Source organism: Panthera uncia, chromosome B4, assembly GCF_023721935.1.
Source record: "Panthera uncia isolate 11264 chromosome B4, Puncia_PCG_1.0, whole genome shotgun sequence".
NCBI lineage: Eukaryota > Metazoa > Chordata > Mammalia > Carnivora > Felidae > Panthera > Panthera uncia.
In genome coordinates this window covers 117869303-117891935 of record NC_064809.1, presented here as the reverse complement: position 1 = coordinate 117891935, position 22633 = coordinate 117869303, and the positions used below count along the sequence as shown (strand labels likewise).

The 22633-nt window shown below is 35.0% G+C and overlaps 1 protein-coding gene across 2 annotated transcripts in view; it reads left to right on the top strand.

Moving 5' to 3' along the window:
- Positions 1–22633, top strand: part of BLTP3B (bridge-like lipid transfer protein family member 3B) — a 109848-nt gene that overhangs the window by 53688 nt on the left and 33527 nt on the right. For both annotated transcript variants that reach the window (XM_049626144.1, XM_049626145.1), the window contains 6 exons: positions 1179–1349; positions 6531–6711; positions 8701–8784; positions 17417–17599; positions 18121–18239; positions 21510–21651. In XM_049626144.1, coding sequence (XP_049482101.1) covers positions 1179–1349; positions 6531–6711; positions 8701–8784; positions 17417–17599; positions 18121–18239; positions 21510–21651 — 880 coding nt within the window. The remainder of the gene's footprint in view (positions 1–1178; positions 1350–6530; positions 6712–8700; positions 8785–17416; positions 17600–18120; positions 18240–21509; positions 21652–22633) is intronic.

Genomic DNA, 22633 nt, shown 5'->3' with positions numbered 1-22633 from the left:
TTTATTTTTGAGACAGAGAGAGACAGAGCATGAACGGTGGAGGGTCAGAGAGAGAGGGAGACACAGAATCTGAAACAGGCTCCAGGCTCTGAGCTGTCAGCACAGAGCCCGACGCAGGGCTCGAACTCACGGACCGTGAGATCATGACCTGAGCTGAAGTTGGACGCTTAACCGACTAAGCCACCCAGGAGACCCTAGATTTTTACTTTTGATAAATTGAATAGATTCTCCGTTGCCAAATATTGTTGAACGTTAACTGTCTTGTAATTTCATTTCTTCTGTTGAATCTTGCTGTGGGTAAACTGCAAAGCCTCCAAAGTCACCAAAACTACTAGCCTTAGAAGGTTATTAACATATGAATGGTAATTTAGGTAAGTAGGGAAGATAGTGACTTCAAGATATCAGAAGTTGAGAGTTCTCTATAGATTGTGATGAAATTTAATGAAGGAGTCATGACTTTTTAAAACATGGCTCAGTTAAATTCTCAACTAAATGTTTTGTATCATTAGACACAAATAAATATTCTAAATTAAGTTCAAAAAAAATTTCAGAGTACAGTGCTTACTACAGTATTCTGAAATGTGAAATGTGGGGGCACCTGGGTGGCTCAGTTGGTTGAGCGTCCAACTTCAGCTTGGATCATGATCTCACGGCTCGTGAGTTCGAGCCCCACGTTGGACTCTGTGCTGACAGCTCAGAGCCTGGAGTCTGCTTCAGATTCTGTGTCTCCCTCTCTCGCTGTGCCCCTCCCTCATTCATGCTCTGTCTCTCTTTCTGTCAAGAATAAATAAAACATTAAAAAAAAAAATTGAAATGTGAAATGTGGTTAACATAGCATTTCATGTTTAATTTTAATCCTTTCTGTACTAGAATTAGCACAATTATTGGAGGTAATTATATGACTTATTAGCTATAAATGAAAAATTAAATTATATAAGTACTTGTACTTGCATAATATGCACCTGTTAAGGTATAGGAATTTGTCAGTCTTTTTTACCACTCTATGTCCAGTACAAGGAGGTATTTGTTCTATAGTACAGGAACGCAGTAAATATTTGGTCAATGAAGGAAGGATCCATATTTAATTTCATTCAAACATTTTAAGCATTTTTTAAAACATTGTGCATTTGTAAGTTTTATGTCTTGGCTTAATTTTATGAATGATTTTTTTCTTACAGTTAAAGGACTGCAATGTTATTGCAACAAAATTAGTTCTAATATTGGATGACTTATTATGGGTTTTAACTGATTCCCAGTTGAAGGCTATGGTACAATATGCAAAATCTCTTAGTGAAGCAATAGAAAAATCAACCGAACAAAGGAAGAGTATGGCTCCTGAACCTACGCAGGTAAGCTCTTAAGAGGAAAAAAACTTGACCTGTAAATGGTTTAGGAATCAAAATGGTTAGTTGTTTATATGAAGTAGATTGTAAGACTTTGAGTATGAGAATCTTTTTTTTTTTTTTAAGTTTATTATTTATTTATTTATTTTGAAAGAGAGAGGGAGGGAGGAGGAAGGGAGGGACGGTGAGAGAGGGAGAGAGAGAATTTCAAGCAGGCTCTGTGCTGTCAGTGCAGAACCTGACAGGGGGCTTGAACTCATGGACCTTGAGATCACATCCTCAGCTGACATCAAGAGTTAGATGCATAACTGACTGAACCACCCATGTGCCCCATAGTCCAAGAATCTTTTATCTAGATATCTTATTGGGGCTCCTGGATGGCTCAGTCGGTTGAGCGTCCAACTTCGGCTCAGGTCATGATCTCACGGTCTGTGAGTTCGAGTCCCGCATCGGGCTCTGCGCTGACGGCTCAGAGCCTGGAGCCTGCTTCGGATTCTGTGTCTCCTTCTCTCTCTGGCCCTCCCCCGCTCATGGTCTGTCTCTCTCTCTCTCTGTCAAAAATAAATAAAACATTAAAAAATTTAGATATCTTACTGTATAATTTCTACACATGGTATCTCTATGAAAGCATATATGTGTTTCTGTATATAGGGTGCTTATTTTGTTTGGAGCTCTGTATTAGGCACTAGAATTAATGATGACATAAAACTATTTGATATTATAAACACCTCTTTTCAGGAAGTTAAATACAACTTAATTACTAAAGTAAAGGCAGGGGCGCCTGGGTGGCTCAGTCTTTGAGCAACTGACTTCAGCTCAGGTAACGATCTTGCCGTCCATGAGTTCCAGCCCTGCATCGGGCTCTGTGCAGACAGCTTAGTGCCAGGAGCCTGCTTCAGATTCTGTGTCTCCCTCTCTCTCTGACCCTCCCACACTCATGCTCTGTCTCTCTGTCAAAAATAAATAAACATTAAAAAAAAAAAAAAGGGCAGACAGGAAAAACCTGGGTATAGTGAAGGGAGAAATGCGAGAACAGGGCAGCAAGTGTAAAACCCTGTGGAAATGCTGAAATTGAACACAAAACTGTAGTGTTGTATCTATTCTTTTTTTTTTTTTTTTTTTTTTTTTTTTTTTTTTTTTTTTTTTTTTTTATTTTTGGGACAGAGAGAGACAGAGCATGAACGGGGGAGGGGCAGAGAGAGAGGGAGACACAGAATCGGAAACAGGCTCCAGGCTCCGAGCCATCAGCCCAGAGCCTGACGCGGGGCTCGAACTCACGGACCGCGAGATCGTGACCTGGCTGAAGTCGGACGCTTAACCGACTGCGCCACCCAGGCGCCCCATGTGTTGTATCTATTCTTAACAAAAACAAGGGATATTGTGAAACCCTATTTCTTTGAAGCTATTTCTAAAGAAATAGCTTGTTGGTGATCTCACTTGGTACATGGAAATGGCATACACCTATGACTATCAAATTGGCATTATTTACTGTCTACCTGCTATGTCATAAGACACTGTGAATGTAAAAATGAATATTGTCTGACCCTGTCCTCAAGGAACTCAGGATATAAGGTATAACAGGAAGTCAAGTATAAAATAAGTCATTGCAGTGCAGCTTAAATGCTGGAGTGAAGGAACCATAGAGGCATAGAGAAGTTTTAGTCAACTGTTTGCATAGTTTGGAAAGGCTTCACAAGGAGGATAATGAAATTAAGTCTTAAAAATTAGAAGTTCACAGGTGAGGGAAAGGATCTTTCAGATGAGGGAATAGAATCTGCCAAAGTGTCTTGAATGGTGTTTCCTGATAAAAATAAGGAGTTTGGTGTTACTAGAGCAGTGTTTTTGAGAGTTATGTACACATGCCTCTCTGATACACACCTGTCCAGGTTTTGAGGAAATTGGCTTCTACATATTCCACTTTGATGTATTGTGTTCTTTCTTAAACTTTATCTGCTGGAGAAACTTACCTGCTTTCTTAAACTTTATCTGCTGCTTATGTTAAAACATTGGATTCCTTCTCCCTTTCCCAAACTACTCTTACCTTGTTTGACAAATGAAAGGCCACCTTCTTACTTCTTACTCATTCTTACTATTATGGATTTGTCCAGTTTAAGGAAAAACTTAAAAAGTTTGGGGTGACAGGACAGAGGTAATTTGAATTATTGTTACTCATGTTGGAAGTGAATGACTAATGAATAACAAAGTAACAAGTCAGGTGATTTCCACTCCCACTTCTTTGCTTTCAACACATTTGAAGTAGGATCTATAAATGTTAGCTATTAGATTATTAAAAATAATTTTTTAAAGATCATTTCATGAATCCTGGCATGTAACTTGAAGGAGTTCAAAGAATCATGCCATATTGCTAAAGTAAAACTCATTTTCATTGCAATCTACCTATTTATATGAATAGTTTTCTTAGTCATAAAAAGAAATAAATAAGGAATTGATGGTGACCCTTTTATCATTCTACCAATAAGTAATATTTATCCAGTGAGATATCTTCATTTCTCTGGGAGAACCTAATTTTAAGTTTAGTGAACATAACACTGAACTGTAACACAGTAATTTTTTGGGCCGGTAGCCTGAGTTCAGGCAGAAGTATGTGGTGACTAGATGTAAAGGGCATTCATTATATGTTGAAGAATTTGGACTTTTTCCTGTAGGCATATGGAAGTCACTGGAAGTTTTTAAGTACAAAAGGACAATCAAATAATGCTTGGTGGTATTATAGTGGATTGACTGAAGAAGAGAAAGATTACCAGTCTAAAGAAGGGGTGAACTTGAACCTCTGGTAATGGTTTGAAAGAAGAAATCTACAAACCAAGTTGGGGAGAGATATCTGAGTGTTTCATCAGTTGAGGATGAAGAGCAAAATTGAGGATTTTCAAATGATAATTTGTAGTTCCATTAGCCAGTAAAGGGAATGCAGAAGAAGGAAGCAGGTTTGATTAAGGGAGATAAGGCTAAAAAAAGGTAATAATGAGTTCCATTTTGAAATTGAAAGAACGTAATGAAGTACAGGAAGTAATATTTTTTTTTTATTTTTTTTTTTTAAATTTTTTTTTCAACGTTTTTTATTTATTTTTGGGACAGAGAGAGACAGAGCATGAACGGGGGAGGGTCAGTGAGAGAGGAACAGGCTCCAGGCTCCGAGCCATCAGCCCAGAGCCTGACGCGGGGCTCGAACTCACGGACCGCGAGATCGTGACCTGGCTGAAGTCGGACGCTTAACCGACTGCGCCACCCAGGCGCCCCAGGAAGTAATATTTTAAGTGTTACCATCATGAACACTAGTCTGTCAAAGTTTGCAATGAAGATTTATGTAGTTTAGGGTGTCAATAACAGAGATGGTAATTGAAATTAAAGGCTAATAGACAAAGTTTTGATGTTACTGTGGGTCTTACTTATACAACATGTGGATATATTTGTATAGATTATCACAGATTAGGAAGCTAGAAAAAGGACAAAGTTCTGTAATCCGATCACCATAATAAAACCAGTGTTAGCATTTTGAAGTATTTCCTTAAAGGTTTTTTTTTGCCTCAGCACCTGCATTTTTCTTAGTTTTAGCAAGTGTGTAGTAAGTGGATATATACAATTTTCTTCCATGTTGTTAGTCTTTAATTTTTATTTTTGGTTGCTCCCTAATATTTCATGGTAAAGTTACTTAACCATTCTCATTACCGTCAAGTTTCTTTCTTGGGTGGTCATTGTCACATTAACTACTTTAGATATCATACAGAATGCCCTGATTATTTGAGGACTAAGAGAGTGGATTAGAGAGTAAAGTAGTTGACAGTGTTCCTTTGCTCAGCCTGACAACTTGACAGCCATCTTCTATCATAAATACTTGATTAGCTTCATCCTTTTCTTCTCTAAAAGGGAAGAATACACAGGAAACCAGGAAATGTTAAGATTATTCATTAGGCAAAAGAGTTTATAATGCCCACTCACCCCCCGGCCCCAAACAGCATGTAAAAACTGAATCTACCACAACATTAAGAGAAAGGTTTCTATGGAGATTAATGTTTATGTTTTGTGTATATCAGTATTTATGTTGGTGAAGAACATAAAAAAACATGGTTAAATACAGGGTAATGTTTTTCTTCAAAATAGTACAATTGTAGACATAAATAGTAGTCTGTTAAGGCTGTGAAAGTAGAAGAACATAAGTGATTTTTCTTATGGAAATTAGTTTGACAGTTAATTAGTGAAAGAATTTTTCTTGAGCCCCCTAGAATTTAAGGCTTCACAATTATATTTCATCTTTCCTTTTCTTTAATTACTGTGGGTCCCAATCATTTTCGTTGAGAGATTCTCATTTAACTGCGTATACTTTGAAATTCATTTACAGGTAGTTCTTAATAGATAATGTATAAATATGTATACATACAAAATGTACTTTAATTTTTCATACATAACTAACTACACTTTTATTAGTGAATTGTTCTTAATTAGAAACTTTTTAATATTTCTTGATGAAAAATTTGGTCTTCATTTTGTTATGTACAAATTTTCATGTACAGTTTTGTAGCTTATAGATAAGATGATCTTACAGTATACTTATATAGAATCATTTTAGGCTATTAGGTTCACATAAGTCTTTACACTTCAGCATTATTCTATACTTTTTCACTTTGGGGAGAAAAGAACTTGAACTCACAGTCTCTTATAAATCTCTTCCACTTTCTGGCTTCTTCCAAGTTCAAAGGACATGCCACATCACTTTGGAGAGGTATCAGGGCACTTACAGTACTACACAATATCACAAGCACTTTTGCAAAGAAGTGATTTATTTCTACAGGATATATAATAGTGTATACAACTGATATATACAATGCTCACGTTTGTTTCTTTTTTAATATGTGGAGCTAATACTATTTAAATAAGCTGGCTTTAATAGTTAATAAATATATTTTCTAAAATAAGGGCTATAAATATATAGATATAATTATTCAAGTATTTTAAACATTGGTTTCATATTCAAATGTGTATAGTTTTCCAATTTTTAGATTTAATTTTATTCCCATATAATTCAGAAAATATTTGGGGGGGGAATTGAGTCATGAATAGAGATATATTAGCTTATTTTTCATGACTTTACTACTAAAGATATTAAGTTTTCTTGTTTGTGGAAATTCAAATATTTAACTTGTAGTGATAAGGCAGTTTTGAATCTTTTAGAGCTCGGCAGTAGCCCCATCTACCCAACAAGTGAAGACACCACAGACTTCAAATGCTCCTGATCTAAATGATGCAATTGTGAAACTATTCAATGACTTTGATGTTAAAGAAACGTCTCATCATTTAGTGATTTCTCATCTAGATCTACACATATGTGATGACATTCATGCTAAAGAAAAAGGTAATAAAAGCTGCTTATTTCAAACTACTTTGATTTTTTTGTTTTAGGATTTCCTACGAAACTGGATTGTTTATCATTTGTAATATATAATATGTCTTGTACAATGACTGGTCATAATTTTATCATTCATATGAGATGCATAGATGAAAGTTGTACTTTTAAGCAATATATATTGGTATGAAATTTTTTGGCTTTAGTAGTTAGTATTTCAGCACAATTAATTATTAGCTACAGATGCTAACAGTAAAATTAAGTTTAAAAAAATCAAGGACTGAATAGATGACATCCTTAGAGGATGATGAAATCTTAGACTTGCCTTTGAATTAACTTTTTAATAATTTTGAAATTATGTATACATTAAATTTTAGTCCATACTCAATTCATAATTATTTGCACATATGTTTCCACATGGTGGTCTATCTGCATTTTTCTGACCCCATTTGCATGTAAACATAACTATGTGGCTGTTTAACATTTCTTGCGTCTCTTCTCCAGTAATGCTCCAAAATTTGGTTAGGAAGCCAAATTCCAGTTAGTTAAGTTTGTTTTCTTTACTTTTCACTTTTGTTTCTCTTACTTTTCTTAATTTAGTAGACACAGGTAATGGAGAAATAGGAAGCTCTTCTTGGTCACTTTGAAAATCTGTGGTTCTGTAATCTAGGTACTTGCATTTCTTTCTCTCTGTTGGAGAGTGTCCCTGGCCCATAAGTGTTGGAAGGGTTTAGCGAGTGGTCCTACTTCTAGGACAGTGGTTCTCAAACTTTGGTGAGCTTGAGGATCTCTTTAAAACAGAGATATCTATATCTGACCTCTGTACCTCAGACCTGAATCACAGTCTACATCTGTGAAAATTGTTACTCTGTATTTTTAAAGCTGAGACTGACCTTGGATATTTAGCAGAAGTTACTCTGCCTTCATCAGATAAGGCAGCCAGGTACCAGTGACCAGATAAAAGGGTGGAATGGAAAAGATGAGGAAGATTTGGAGTTTAGAGAGGGATTTGTTGTCTTTTCTTTTGTCTACCTTTGTGTCATTTGTCTTAAGGTTGGTATCTTCTTTACTGATTTGACAGGAAAATGAAAAGTTAAAATAAACCAACATAACAAAATGAGGGGGTCAAGGTTAAGTAATCAGCAAAAGAATAGAGACAAGTGTCTTCCAAGTCTTTTTTTTTTTTTTTTTTTTTTAAACATTTCTCACTCTTTATACTCCCTCATAGAATAAGCTGAATTATGTTTTTTAAGGGGAAAACTACTCCACCAAAGTATTTCCTTCATGGTACAGATTTGTTCTAAAATCCAGAAAGGTCTGAAATGAATCATGTTCATTCATACCTGGTTGTATCTTAATTTGTATTTTCTGTACTTGCAGTTGATTTATCCATGCTGTGTTAAAATTTGACTTTTATGTTGGAGTTACACTGAGTTGTGATCTGCTTCTAATCTTAATATAGCTATGTGACTTTGAACAACTACCTAATCTAGTAGACTCAAGTTCTTCTTCAGTAAAAGACAAGATGATATAGTATAGTGGTTAACATTTCTTAGGTTCAAAATAAGCTCTGTGTTTATTGCCTGGTAAGACCTTGGTCTATTTAATTAACCTGTTTGTGTCTCAATTTACTTGTCTAGAAAATAATAATAATAATAATAATAATAGTATTTATCTCAGGGTTGTGAGGAAGAGCAAATCAATAAGTATAACTAAAGTATTTAAAACAAAACAATATTTGGCATATGGTTAGAGCTATAAGTATAAAAGTTCTACTCTTTTTGTACCCTCATCTTCTAGCTTTGTACAATGCAAATGATAGGGGCTCAGTAATACTAATTAGATTGCATTGCATTTCCTGAATTCCTTAATGTATATTGTTCATGACAATAGAGAGACAATCATTGCTTAGACTGCAAGTACAATGCATGAAGTGTTTCTGATATTTGCTAATGTTTCTTTCTCTTTCTCTCAATGCCAAATTTTTTATTTTCCCAGAGTCAAACAGACGTATTACTGGAGGGGCTATGCAACTGTCTTTTACACAGCTAACTATAGATTATTATCCTTATCACAAAGCAGGTATGTATAACAATTTCTTTAACAGACATAAATCTTGCCTTAAAGTTATATAGTCAATTTATCTCATTTCTTTTTGTATTTATTATTTTTTAATTCATTTTATTTTGTATTTATTTTAATTTATGTTTATTTTTTATTATTTTAATAGGTAACATACAGTGTCATATTAGTTTCAGGTGTACAATATAGTGATTTAACAGCTGCATATATTACTTGGTACTTAGGACAAGTACACTCCTTAATCCCCATCACTTATTTCATGCAACCACCATCCACCCCCTCTCTCATCAGTTTGTTCTCTATAATTGAGTCTGTTTCTTAATTTAGCTCTTTTTTCCCCCCCCCTTTGCTCCTTTGTTTTCTTTCTTAAATTTCACATGAGTGAAACCATATGGTATTTGTCTTTCTCTGACTGACTTATTTTGCTTAGCATTATACTTTCTAGCTCCATCCATATCCTTGCAAATGACAATATTTCTTTCTCTTTTATGGCTGATAATATTCCATTATAGATTGATACTACATGTTCCTTTATTTATTCATCAATCGATGGATACTTGGGCTGCTACCATATCTTGGCTTTATCCTTGTATTTTGCAAATTTCACTATGGTATGTCATGGTGTTGACCTGTTTTTGTTGATTTTGAAGGGAGTTCTGTATGCCTCTTAGACTTGGATACCTTTCTTTCCCCAGATTAGGGAAGTTCTCAGCTATAATTTGTTCATATAAAGCTTCTGTCCCTTTCTCTCACTCTTCTTCTGGCACTCATATGGTATAGATTTTGTTTTGCTTCGTGGAAACACTTAGTTTTCTAAGTCTCCCCTTGTGTCTAGTAATTTCCCTCTTTTTTTCAGCTTCATTGTTTTCCTAATTTTATCTTCTACTTTGCCTATTCTCTCCTCCGCTTCTTCAGTCCTTGCTGTCACTGTCTAGTTTATTTTGCATCTCAGTTATAGTATTTCTTAATTCATCATGACTAGTTCTTAGGTCTTTGATCTCTGCAGCAGGGGTTTCTCTGGGACTTCTATGCTTTTTTAAAGCCCAGCTAGTTGTCTTATGACTTGTTCTAAATTCTTGTTCAGGTACGTTGTTTATATCTGTTTTAAGCAAATCCCCAGGCTGTGATTTCTTCTTGACCTTTCTTTTGGGGAGAATTCCTCCATTGTGTCATTTGAGCTAAGTTCCTATCTTTGCATGTTGTAAAAGCTTGTTATGATTCCTGCAGCTGAGCACTACTATATTAAAAAGGGGTCATACACTGTCCTGGGCCTGGTACTCCAGATTGTGTTTCAGGTATATGCTGTGTGTACTTCGCTGTTGTCTTTTGGCAGCTCTTTCCCACTGGTCATTTCTTTGCAGAGCTCTTTGCTTGCAGTGTTGGGGCGTTTAGACCTTTAACTAAGTGTGCTTTGATTTGTTTGTTGAAGTAACCTGGGAAAAAAGAGGTTGGGCAAAACCTGATTCCATAAAAAGAGAAAAGGAAAGGTAACAAAAAAACCCCACAAACAATCAAAAAACTATTAAGCTGATTCCAACAAAAAAGAAAGAAAGAAGAAAAGAAAGTAGAAGAGAAAAGAAAGAAAAGAATAAAAAAGCCTAATTAAAAAAAAAAAAAGATAAAAGGAAATGACAAAAAAAAAAAGAAATCAGAAACTATGATCCTGATTCCAAAAGAAAAAAAAGAGTTGTCTGTTGGTGCCTGGGAGATGGTGGCTGTGATGGTCTGGAGGAGAGGCCAGCTGTGGCTACCTTGGCTCAGAGTCAGCCCTGCCCCAGAAGATAAGCAGTTGCCAGGCACAGGGTGGGAAGGTGTTCGTGTAGGTGGGTCCCTGCTCCCCCGGGGACTGCTGTGTTGCTCTCTGAATTCCCACCGTGTTGGTGTTTTGGGGGAAAATGAAGCCACCCAATCTCTCATTCCCGGACTGGGGATCTCAACCCCTGCTATTTAGGCAGCCCTCACAAAGTAGAGAGGGAAGTCAGTTAGCCCTGTGTCAAAACTCTCTTGTGTTTTTCCTTTGGCGTGCAGCTGGGATTCAAAACTGACGGTTTTCTATTCTGTTGCATATATCTGTGCATCCATTTGTGCTGGTATCATACTGTTTTGATTACCACAGCTTTGTAATATAACTTGGAAGTCCAGAGTTGTGATCTCTCCAGCTTTGCTTTGCTTTTTCAAGATTGCTTTGGCTATTCGAGGTCTCTTGTAGTCCCCTACAAATTTTAAGATTGTTCTAGTTCTGGGAAAAATACTGTTGGTATTTTTGATAGGGATTGTATTAAATGTGTAGATTGCTTTGGGTAGTATAGACATTTTAACAGTATTCTTCTAATCTATGAACATGAAATGTATTTCCATTTCTTTGTGTCATCTTCCATTTCTTTCATCATTGTTTTATAGTTTTCAGAGTATAGGTCCTTCACCTCTTTGGTTAAGTTTATTCCTAGGGATCTTATGGTTTTTAGTGCAGTTGTAAATGGGATTGATTCTTTGACTTTTTTTTCTGCTATTCATTATTGGTGTATAGAAATACAAGAGATTTCTGTACATTGACTTTTTTATCCTGAAACTTTATTGAATTTGTTTATCAGTTACAGCAGATTTTGCTGGAGTCTTTTGGGTTTTCTGTATATATTATCATGTCCTCTGCAAATAATGGAAGTTTTACATCTTCCTTACATATTTGGATGCTCTTTATTTCTTTTTGTTGTCTGATGCATGGCTAATACTTCCAGTACTATATTGAATAAACATGGTGAGAGTTGACATCCTTGTTTTGTTCCTGACCTTTCCCCATTAAAAATGTTTGCTGTGGGTGTTTCATATATGTTCATTATGTTGAGGTATGTTCCCCCAAACCTACTTTGATGAGGGCTTTTTTATAATGAATGGATGTTGTACTGTGTCTAATGCTTTTTCTGCATCTATTGAAATGATCATATAGTTTTTATCCTTTTTCTTATTGATGTGATATTTCACATTGATTGATTTGCAAATATTGAACCACCCTTGCAACCCAGGAATAAGTCCCTACTTTATTGTGCTGAATGGTTTTTCTAATGTATTGTTGAATTCAGTTTGCTAGTATATGGTTGAGGATTTTTACATCTGTGTTCATCAGGGATATTGGTTTGTAGTTCTCTTTTTCACTGGTATCTTTATCTGGTTTTGTTATCAAGGTAATGCTGGCCTCGTAGAATGAATTTGGAACTTTCCTTTCTTTTCTATTTTTGGGAATAGTTTGGGAAGAATAGGTATTAACTCTATTTTAATGTTGGTTAGAATTCACCTGTGAAGCCATCTTGTCCTGGACTTTTGTTTGTTGGGAGTTTTTTGATTACTGATTCAATTTCTTTGCTGCTTCCAAATTTTCTATTTCTTCCTGCTTGAGTTTTATTAGTTTATATGTTTCTAGGAATTTATCCATTTCTTTTAGGTTGTCCACAATTTGTTGGCATGTAGTGTTTCATAATATTCTCTTATATTTGTATTTCTGTGGTGTTGGTTATTTCTACTCTTTCATTTGTGATTTTATTTATTTGAGTCTTGTTTTTTTCTTGATAAGTCTGGCTAGAAATTTGTCAATTCTATTGATTTTTTTCTAAAGAAGTAACTCCTGGTTTTATTGATCTGTTCTTTTGTGGTTTTGTTGTTTGTTCATTCCTTTGTTTTTCTGTATCACTTATTTCTGCTCTAATCGTTATTATGTCCTTCCTTCTACTGGTTGGGGTTTTGTTTTTTCTTCTTTTTCCTAGCTCCTTTAGGTGTAAGGTTAGGTTGCCTATTTGAGATTTTTGTTGCTTCTTGAGAATGATCTATTTGGCAATAAACTTCCCTTTTTAGAACTGCTTTTGCTGCATCCCAAAGGTTTTGGGCTGTTGTATTTTCATTTTCATTTGCTTCCATGTACTTTTTAATTTCTTCTTTTATTTTCTGGTTGACCCATTCATTGTTCAGTAGCATGTTCTTTAACCTCCATATTTTTATGCTCTTTCCAGATTTTTTCTTGTGGTTGACATCTAGTTTCATAACCTTGTGGTCAGAAAAGATTCATGGTATGACTTCAGTCTTCTTGAATTCATTGAGATCTATTTTGGACAGTATTTCATGTGTACTTAAAAAGAATGTGTATTCTGTTTTAGGATGGAATTTTCTGAATATATCTATTAAATCCCTCTGTTCCAGTTTGTCATTCAAAGCCATTATTTCTCATTGATTTTCTGTTTACTTGATCTGTCCATTGATGTGTAAGTGGGGTGTTAAAGTCCCCTAGTATTATTGTATTACTATCAATTAGTTCCTTTATTTTTGTAATTAACTGTTTTATGTATTTGGGTGCTACTGTGTTGGCAGCATACATATTTATAATTGTTATATCTTCTTGTTGGATTGTCCCCTTTTTGATTGTATAGTGTCCTTCTTTGTCTCTTGTTAAACTCTGATTTGTGTCATATAAGTATTGCTCCTCTGGCTTTTTTTGACATCCATTTGCATGATAGGTGTTTTTCCATCTCTTCACTTTGAATCTGCTGGTGTCCTTAGGTGTAAGATGAGTCTCTTGATGGCAGCATATAGATGTATCTTGTTCTTTTTGTGCATTCTGTCACCCTGTGACTTTTGATGGAAGTGTTTAGTGCATTTACATTCAAAGTAATTATTTACAGATGTGTATTCATTGTCATTTTATTTTTTTGTGGTCATTTGTGATGATTTTCTCCTATCTTTTTTTGTTTCTCTTTCATGGTTTCCTGATTTTCTTTAGTGATATGTTTGCATTTCTTTATTTTTTCTTTGTATATTTATTATTGGTTTATGATATGGTTACCATTAGTTTTGTATATAACCTCTTTTGCAGATAGCAATCTATATTAATTTGGTCATTTAGATTTGATCCCATTCTTACTCCTCTCCTCCCCATGCTTTACATATATGTTTTTATATTTTACAATCTTTTATTTTGTGAGTTCCTTGACTAATTTTTTACAAAAACATTCATTTTTGCTTTTTTTGTGTTTTCTACCTTCATACTGTCACTTTTGGTTTTTCCTCTCCATTCAGTGTGTCTCCTTTAATATTTCTTGCCGGGCTGGTTTAGTGGTCATGAGCTCCTTTAGTTAAGAGTATTCTCAGCAGATTTTTTCCAATTCAGCACTTTCAATGTATCATACCACTGACATCTTGCTTGGAAAGCCTCTGCTGAAAAATCTCCTGGTAGCCTTATAGGTGTTCCCTTGTAAGTTACTGTTTCCTTGTGTCTTGCTGCTTTAAAATTTTTTTCTTTATCACTATATTTTGTCAGTTTAATTAAAATATGTCTTGATGTGGATCTCTTTTGTTGATTTTGAGAGTTCTCTTTGCCTGCTGGATCTGGATATCTGTTTCCTTTCCTAGATTAGAGAAATTTTTAGCTTTTATTTCTTCAAATAAATTTTCTGCCCCATTCTCTCTCTCTTCTATAATATTATGTTTGATTGAGTCACTGAGTTTCCTAAGTCTGTTCTCATTTTGCGTAATTCTTTTTTCTCTCTTTTGTTATGCTTGATTACTTTCCATTAATCTGTCTTCTAGGTCACTAATTTTTTTCTCCTGCTTCTTCCATCCTGCTGCTTATTCCATCAAGTGTATTTCTCATTTTGTTTATTGAGCCCTTTATCTCTGCTATGTCATTTCATATCTCTTTGTTAAGGGTCTCACGAATGTCCTCCTCTTTTCTCAAGTCCAGTGAATATCCTTATAATCATTACTTTAAATTCTCAATCTGGCTTGTTACTTGTATCTGTTTCTCTTAGATCTCTGGTCGTGTCCCGTCCTGTTCTCTCATTGTGTCTAAGTCTCTGTGCCTGTTTCTCTGTGTTAGGAAAGTCAGCTACATCTCCTGTTAATGAGGGTAATGGTCTTATGAAGCAGAGGTCATGGAGTGCCCTGTTTTGTGTCCCCTGTTCCCCAGGTTCTGGTGCTTCTGGGAGTGTCTCCAATATGTGCTGCATGTGCTTTGCTGTTGTTTCCTAGCCACTTTATCCATCAGGCCAGTTGTCTGCAGGGGCTCTGTTTGCCTCTCACTGGCGGTGTTTGGTCCCTGGCCTGAATATGGCACATTTTAACTAAGTGTGTTCTGGTCTGCTTGTGAAATGAAGCCTGTCGCCATTGCAGCTGGCACCGAGGCTCTGCAAAACTCCCACGTAGGGAGACACAGTGTGAGCAGGAGTTTGGGTTGGTCTTTTAGGGGAGAGGGTCTGCTGTGCTGGGGCTGAGGCAAGTTCCACTGGAGTGCATGGAGTGTGGCTTGGTGTAAGTGAGTTAGGTAGTGAATGTCTGCACTAAACTGATTCCCACCAGTTACCCCGTGCTTATTCTGAGGGATGGGGAAGGGAAATGGTGCTGGCTTATTCCTTTCTTCCCAGAGGGGTTTCTCTGTGAACACTATCTCTCTGGTACACAATACAAGATGAGCAAATACCTTCCCCAGCGTGTGCTCCAGGTGCTCTTCAGATTACTGTTTCCATGCTATATGTTTGCGGGTTGTTTGCCTGACTTCTTCACAAGAGGTGCTCCAGTACCTTCTGAGCTCTCCAAGAGCTAAGCACGCTGACCTTTAAAATTCCAGGCTTTAAGCCCTGCTGGTTGGCAAAAGCCATGAAATTGCTTTTTGCTTTCCAAGTCAACTACTGTGGGGATTCATTTTCCCCATGCACTCCTCTGTGTGTGAGTTTGTCTCTAGCCCTTCTTAGCAACTGTGGCTCCCTCCCCAACATAGCAGCCACCATCCAATCCATTTCTCTCCCAAACCCTGTCACTGCACTACGTAGCTTCCTTGTTGTGGCCTCTTCTCTACCTTTAGTTGTGGCATTTGTTCTGCCAGTCTTCAGGTCAATTTCTGGGATATTTAGGATGATTTGATGGTAATCTAGTTATATTCATGGGATGAGGTGAGCATAGTCGTACTCCACTGGCATTTTTCTTTTCTCTTTAACTTTTTAAGGAAAAAAAGAGACCAAAATATTTGTCATTTTTCCCCAGTAGTATTTCACCAAGAAGATATAATTGCCATAGAAAATATTTATGCATTTTTATATAGAGTTTTATGTAGATTATTAGGAAGTACAATTGTTAGCAATTGGCAGTACTCTATTGATTTAAATGTTAAAATCAGAATTTGGAGGACATATTTTATGCTATTTTATTTTGTTAATTGTGACAAAAGTTAGTAATATGTTTTGAATTTTAAAAATCAGTATATTATTAGTATATTTTAATATTAAAAACTCAAGAAAGGAAATAAAAGGATAACAATGATTTCAGCCATGTTGTAGGATTCCAGGAACTTTTTAAAAAAACTTTTCTGTGTTTTCTAAATTTCATTAATAGACTTTTTACATGTGATCTTAGCCAAAAGGCAGAGCAGTGATACATTAATAGACTTTTTAATAATTAAATATTGATAGGTTTTTTCCTCCCAAATAATAAAAAACAAAATATATAAGTTTATGGCCAAATTAAGTAATTTGACCTTATGCCCATCTCTGCATTTTGGTGATGTATGGATTTTTTTTTTTTTAATTAACAAAAATAAGAAAAACAAGTTTAAGGAATTTTCCAGGACTTTAAGGAAGTGATAAAATTTTTCTGTTCACAAATTTACCCTTCTTCTGTTTGTTATTTCTGTATGTGTGCTTGACGAATTTAAAGGTTATACTATTTGATTTTTGTTTGAAGTCTTTGTCGTATATTCTATATTCCTAATTTGTAAGTTACTTACACATATGTAAAGTTTTTTTAACTACAGAAATAATTCATATTTTGGAAGGTGAAACTTAGTCATAGATTTTATTTTATTTTTTAAGTTTATTTATTTTGAGAGAGTGTGTGTGCACATGAGCAGGGGAGAAGCAGAGAGAAGGGCAGAGAGAGAGGGATGAGTGGAGAGAGAGAATCTCAAGATGCAGATCATGACCTGAGCCGAAATCAAGAATCAGACCCTTAATTGACTGAGCTACCCAGGTGCCACCCAAAGATAGCGTTTCTGGGTGGGCACAATATTTTCTGAACCCTTTTATGTACATACTACTTTTCTCAGTTTTTGCTACAGAGAAACCTAATAATCCTAATTTTTTATTTTCCTTCCAAAAATTTTTATATAGGTATAGATATATCTATATCTTTATGACTTGATGTCCATCTTGAGAAATTTCATTGGTTTTTTAAGTGTTTTAATAATCCTCATCATTTTAAGGATAGGTTTTATTTGTCACTTTACAACAAATCTTTGATGAAAGGACTTTTTTCTGGTAGTATTTTCTGTAATATTTTCTTTCTAATGGAGGTATGTTTGATACTTGAGCATTCAGTGAAGGTTGACCAGCAGTACTGTTTGTAATTGAAATTTTGAGTCATGTTCTACCAATGGTTGATTTCTGATAGAAACCTCTAGATAACTTCCTTTTGACACTCTTTGCGTGTATTCTAAATGTTTTGCTCAAATTTTCTAGGAAGATTAAAATCTTTTATAGCTGAAGACTGCTCCCTTGAGAAAAAAACCCTTGGGAAATAAATAAATCTCATTAGAAGCATTGCTACAATAAAATAAATGAAAATTGTGCATTTTTCAGTGAAATACCTGTCATTCATTTTACAGGAGATAGTTGTAATCATTGGATGTATTTTAGTGATGCAACCAAAACAAAAAATGGATGGGCCAACGAATTGTTACATGAATTTGAGTGCAACGTTGAAATGCTTAAGCAGGCTGTAAAGGATCATAATGTAGGTTCACCTCCTAAATCCCCAACACATGCCTCTCCCCAGCACACACAAACAGGTATTTTACCTATAACAACATTATGGCATTCCCCTGATAGTGTGTGTGTGTGTGTGTGTGTGTGTGTGTGTGTGTGTGTGATCATGATAGGATATTTTCTGTAAATTTTCTGTAAAATTTGATTAATGTCTAAAAATTCTGCACCTTCTTCAGACCATAGGCTTATGGACCAAAAGCACTTTTTAAATTGACATGACCAATAAGAGTAATACCCCGTTAGAATGTTTGAGATTGTTAAATGGCTGATAGGTCTCTCTTTTTAACAAGAATTTCTGGTAAAAGTTATTGTATAAGAAAATCTTAAATGTGGTGTATGACTCATGTTTAAAGAATAATCACATAAAAGAATAATCATTATAATAACAAATTCCGGCATCAGTTTATATATAAAGTATTTTCACATATATTATTTTGTTTGACAAATTAGAGTTCATGTGTATTTCTAGTAGCTGTCTTAACAAAAAAGTGATTGTTAAAAATCATTTGCCATAAATTGAAAGTTTTTTTCTTATTTCCCACAGAGAAAGACTCGGCTCTGAAAGGGACTTCCAGATCACCTTCAGTATTATCTCAGCAGTCCAAAGCTAAGTTAATGTCTAGTTCTGTTGTGGTTAGACTTGCAGATTTCAATATATACCAGGTATGATTCATTTTTAATTAAATCTTATGATAAAACATCTTCTGCAAGCAACTCATATTTTGTTTTAAATGTTTATTTATTTATTTTGAGAGAGAGTGGGGCAGGGGCAGAGAGAGAGGGAGAGAGAGAATCCCAAGTAGGCTCCATGCTGTCAGCACAGAGACTGAGGTGAGGCTTAATCCCACAACTGTGAGATCATGACCTGAGCCAAACTCTTAAATGACTAAGCCACCCAGATGCCCCTGCAAGCAACTCTTATAAACTACTGCCACTCTTTTATTTAAAAACATCTTGGCCAGTTTTGTGACATGGCTAAATTAGACAGGATAGAAGATATCCATTCATTAATTTTTGTTTATATGGTTATACAGAATTAACCAAACTGTGAGGTCAAGAGCATAGTTCTCCAGTCTGCCAAATCTGCACAAGACTTCTCACAGCAACTGTTTGGGAGTCTCCCCTAAGCCACCTTCAGATTCAAGAATTCATTGGAATAAATAATAGAATTCACTGAAATAAGTTATGCTAAGAAGCACATTTATACTAAGAATTACATATATTACAGGGAAGGATATAAATTGGATTCAGCCATAGGAAGAGAACCTGGATTGGGCTAAGAGGGTTCCAAATGTGGAACTTCCTTGTCCTCAGGGCACAAGGAACAATATACATGAGGGATACATAACAATATACATGAAGTATTACCCTCATAGATGAACTCAGTTGTTGTTAGATACCAGGTGACCCAAAGCCTCCAGTCTCTGAAGTCTACTAAGACTATCAAGTATGGCCAACCTCACTCTTAGTCATCACTGTAAGCATAAACTGTCAGTTGTCCCAGGGATCTACCATGAATAGGGAATTCTAAGAATTTAGAATTACTTCCCAGAAGCAGGAACAAAGGCCAGACCTCTCTTAGGAGATCAAATTCCTTATTACACAATGCTCTTAGTGGAAGAAAGTAAAATATTTTTTTGCCTTATTGAACTGAGTATTGGCTATCTTGTGAACATAATTTCATGGCTAAGAATTCTGTCCATTTATATTGTTCAGGCTGTAATCATACAATATGGTATAATATTACAGTCCTTGAGACCAACATAATAGACTATAACATTCTTTAAAAATAAACAATTTCAGATAACATGTTATCATTTATAAATTGTTCTGGTTTATTTTGATGAGTCTGTGGCTTTGAGACTTAGTTTTATCTGAAAATTTTTTATTTTACTCAGTGGTTTTCAACTGGGGTTGATTTTATACCCTAGGGGACATTTGGCAATGTCTGATGACATCTTTGGTTGTCACAACTGGAGGAGGTTGTTGCTGACAAGTAGTGGGTAGAGACCAGTGATGCTGCTAAACATTGTGACAATGCACTGCACATTGTTAGCAGTGCCAAAACCAAGAATCATCTGGCCCCAAATGTCAGTAATGCCAATTTTGAGAAGCCTTGATTATGCATTATTTTCTTATTGTACAATGGCTTCTTGTTTTACATTCCATATATAATGCATCTTATTTGAAGCTAGAAGATGTAAATAAATTCATATAGAAATAGCAGAGGTGAATCACCCATAATCCCAAGTAGTTGAGGGTGAAATAAAGTAAAGAAATCCCACATACACAGGGCACCTTGGTGGCTCAGTCAGTTGAGTGTCGGACTTCAGCTCAGGTCATGATCTCACAGTTTGTGAGTTTGAGCCCTGTGTTGGGCTCTGTGCTATCCGTTCAGAGCCTGGAGCCTGCTTCAGATTTTGTGTCTGCCCGCCCCCCTCTGCCCCCCCCGCCCACTCACATTCTGTCTCTTTTCTCTCTCAAAAGTAAATAAATATTAAAAAAAAAAAAAAAAAGAAATCCCACATATACAAATACACCAGAACAAAACAAATAAAAATAAGTGAAAGAAAATAGTATGTTTATATCAATTTGAATAACCTTTTAACTATTGAAGGAAAAAGGAAGTAAGCTATTGTCTATTAAAATAAGTTGATACTTTGAGGTGAAAAGGATTTGTTTCCACATATGCAAAGAAAAACTTCTTAATTAGATAATGCAAGGAACTGACTTAAATTTATAAAGTCTATACAAGGTTTCAAAGGTTTTATTAGCAATTTATACAAGAGAAATATTCTACTTCATATGAGAGATATACATGTTTGTTGAATGAATGAAAAAAGTTAACCTTGAGATACATACCTGAATATATACTAAACAAGTACAAATAAATGAAATTGATAAAACTATTGGTTGAACTTTGGGGGAAATTAGTATATACATTTTTTATGTAAATTCACCATTTTCAGGGGAGAGTGAAAAAGTGTAACAAGAACCTTAAAACTCGTAGTCTTTTTAGAAGACAATAAGTGAGGGGTGCCTGGGTGGCTCAGTTGGTTGGGTGTCCGACTTCAGGTCAGGTTATGATCTTTCCGTCCATGAGTTCGAGCCCCGCATCAGGCTCTGTGCTGATAGCTCAGAACCTGAAGTCCCCTTTCTCTCTGCCTCTCCCCCACTCATGCTCTGTCTCTCTCATAAATAAATAAACAAACAAACATTAAGAAAAACCAAGTGATCAAACTATTTGACAGAAGAATTTGTAGTTATTTTTAGGTTAATCTTTAATGTAAAATATGCATAACATGAAATTTACCATTTCAGCCATTTTTTAAAATTGAGGTATAATTGACATGTAACATTATTAGTTTCAAGCATACAATGTAATGACTTGATAACATTTTAGCTATTTTTAATTGTGCATTCATTCTCATTGTTTATTCACACAGTTGTACAACCATCACCATTATCTATTTCTGTAATTTTTTTATTATCCCAGACTAAAACTCTGTATATAGCTAACTTTTTCATGATAATAAATTATGGTAACAAATTACTGTAAAATACCTACCAGGGAAGCAGTCTATTCTTGAGGACTTGGATCTGTGTCCTGACTCTCCCATTTACTTACTTCTGTAATAGAAATACTCTGATATTTTAAGGCTTACAATAATAAGTTTGCAAGGACCTTACTAAAGAGTTGATTTTGTAACTGATAATACTTCAAAGGGGCTATAGGTTTTCTGAATAGTTGATTGGTGTTATTAAAAATAATTTAATTTGAAGTTAAATATGTAATAAAGTTTGCATTGCAAATTAACCATTAATTAATTATTTGAAGTACTTTTAGGAGTTTGAAGTGATGCCCATGTGGCATAAATTGTTGGGAAAGAGCTTTATTCAGTGTTACTTCAATATACTTAATTATTTTTTCAGGTCTCTACAGCAGAACAGTGTCGTTCTTCCCCCAAAAGTATGATTTCTTGCAATAAGAAATCCCTGTATCTTCCACAAGAAATGTCAGCTGTTTATATAGAATTTACAGAATATTACTATCCAGACGGAAAGGATTTTCCAAGTAAGAGAGTTTCCTGTTTTGTTATTATTTGTCCATTACTTGGAAAGTTGTTTTTTGTTTTTTGGTTTTTTTTTGCTGTTTTCAACTTTTATAAATGTGAAAAAAAGAAACAAAAGCCCATTGTTCTTTACACTTGTTCTCATTGTTTTTAGTATATAACTCTATATAGCATTTCTTACATGTTCTTACTGTTTGTTCATATTTTTTTTTCTCTCACTAGCTTGTAGCATCCTTAATGTTGGGAATCATGTAGTAGTCATGCTTCATTTTATCCCTGAGGCTTGACTCATTTCTTTACTAGTAGCTGTTTGTTAAATGAAAGAATTTACGAAAGTTAGTTTATTTGTAGAATAAGGTCATTTTTTTCCATTAGTCAAAACCTATTTATATTTCAGCTATATAAAACTCTATATTTCTTTGAAAAATTAATGCATTTATTCTTTTAGCTATAGAGAATTTTTTTGGCTGTTTTATGCACAAATGTATATTTTGGACAACTTTTGGCACTTGTCTTTACTTTGAACATTGAATTACATGAATTTTGATTTGTAAGCTATTTTGGGGTCCTAAAGTGAAAATGATTATGCATTTGTGTTCTTTGAATGCTAAATTTCTATGCGATTATCTGAGTTCATCTCATAGTTTTTCAAAATAAAATTGGCCTTTGTTTATATGGTATCTTTTCTTTAACTGTTTAATTATTTAATCCTTGTTTGTGCCAAAGTTTTGGGATCTAATTCTCACCATCTTCATGCTTTTCAGCAGTCTTTTGTGTATTTCTTGTTTATCCTTTCTACCTTCCTGACCAAAACAGTGAGAAAATTAAAAAAGGTTAAGACATTTGCTTAGCACCTTAGTAAAATGGTACAGCTGAGATGTGGGTCTTCTAAATCAGAATTCATGTGTCTTCCCCCCAGGCTGCAGCTATATTACACTGCCTTCCCATAATATTCACAACCATTTGTCTGTAACTGGAGAATCC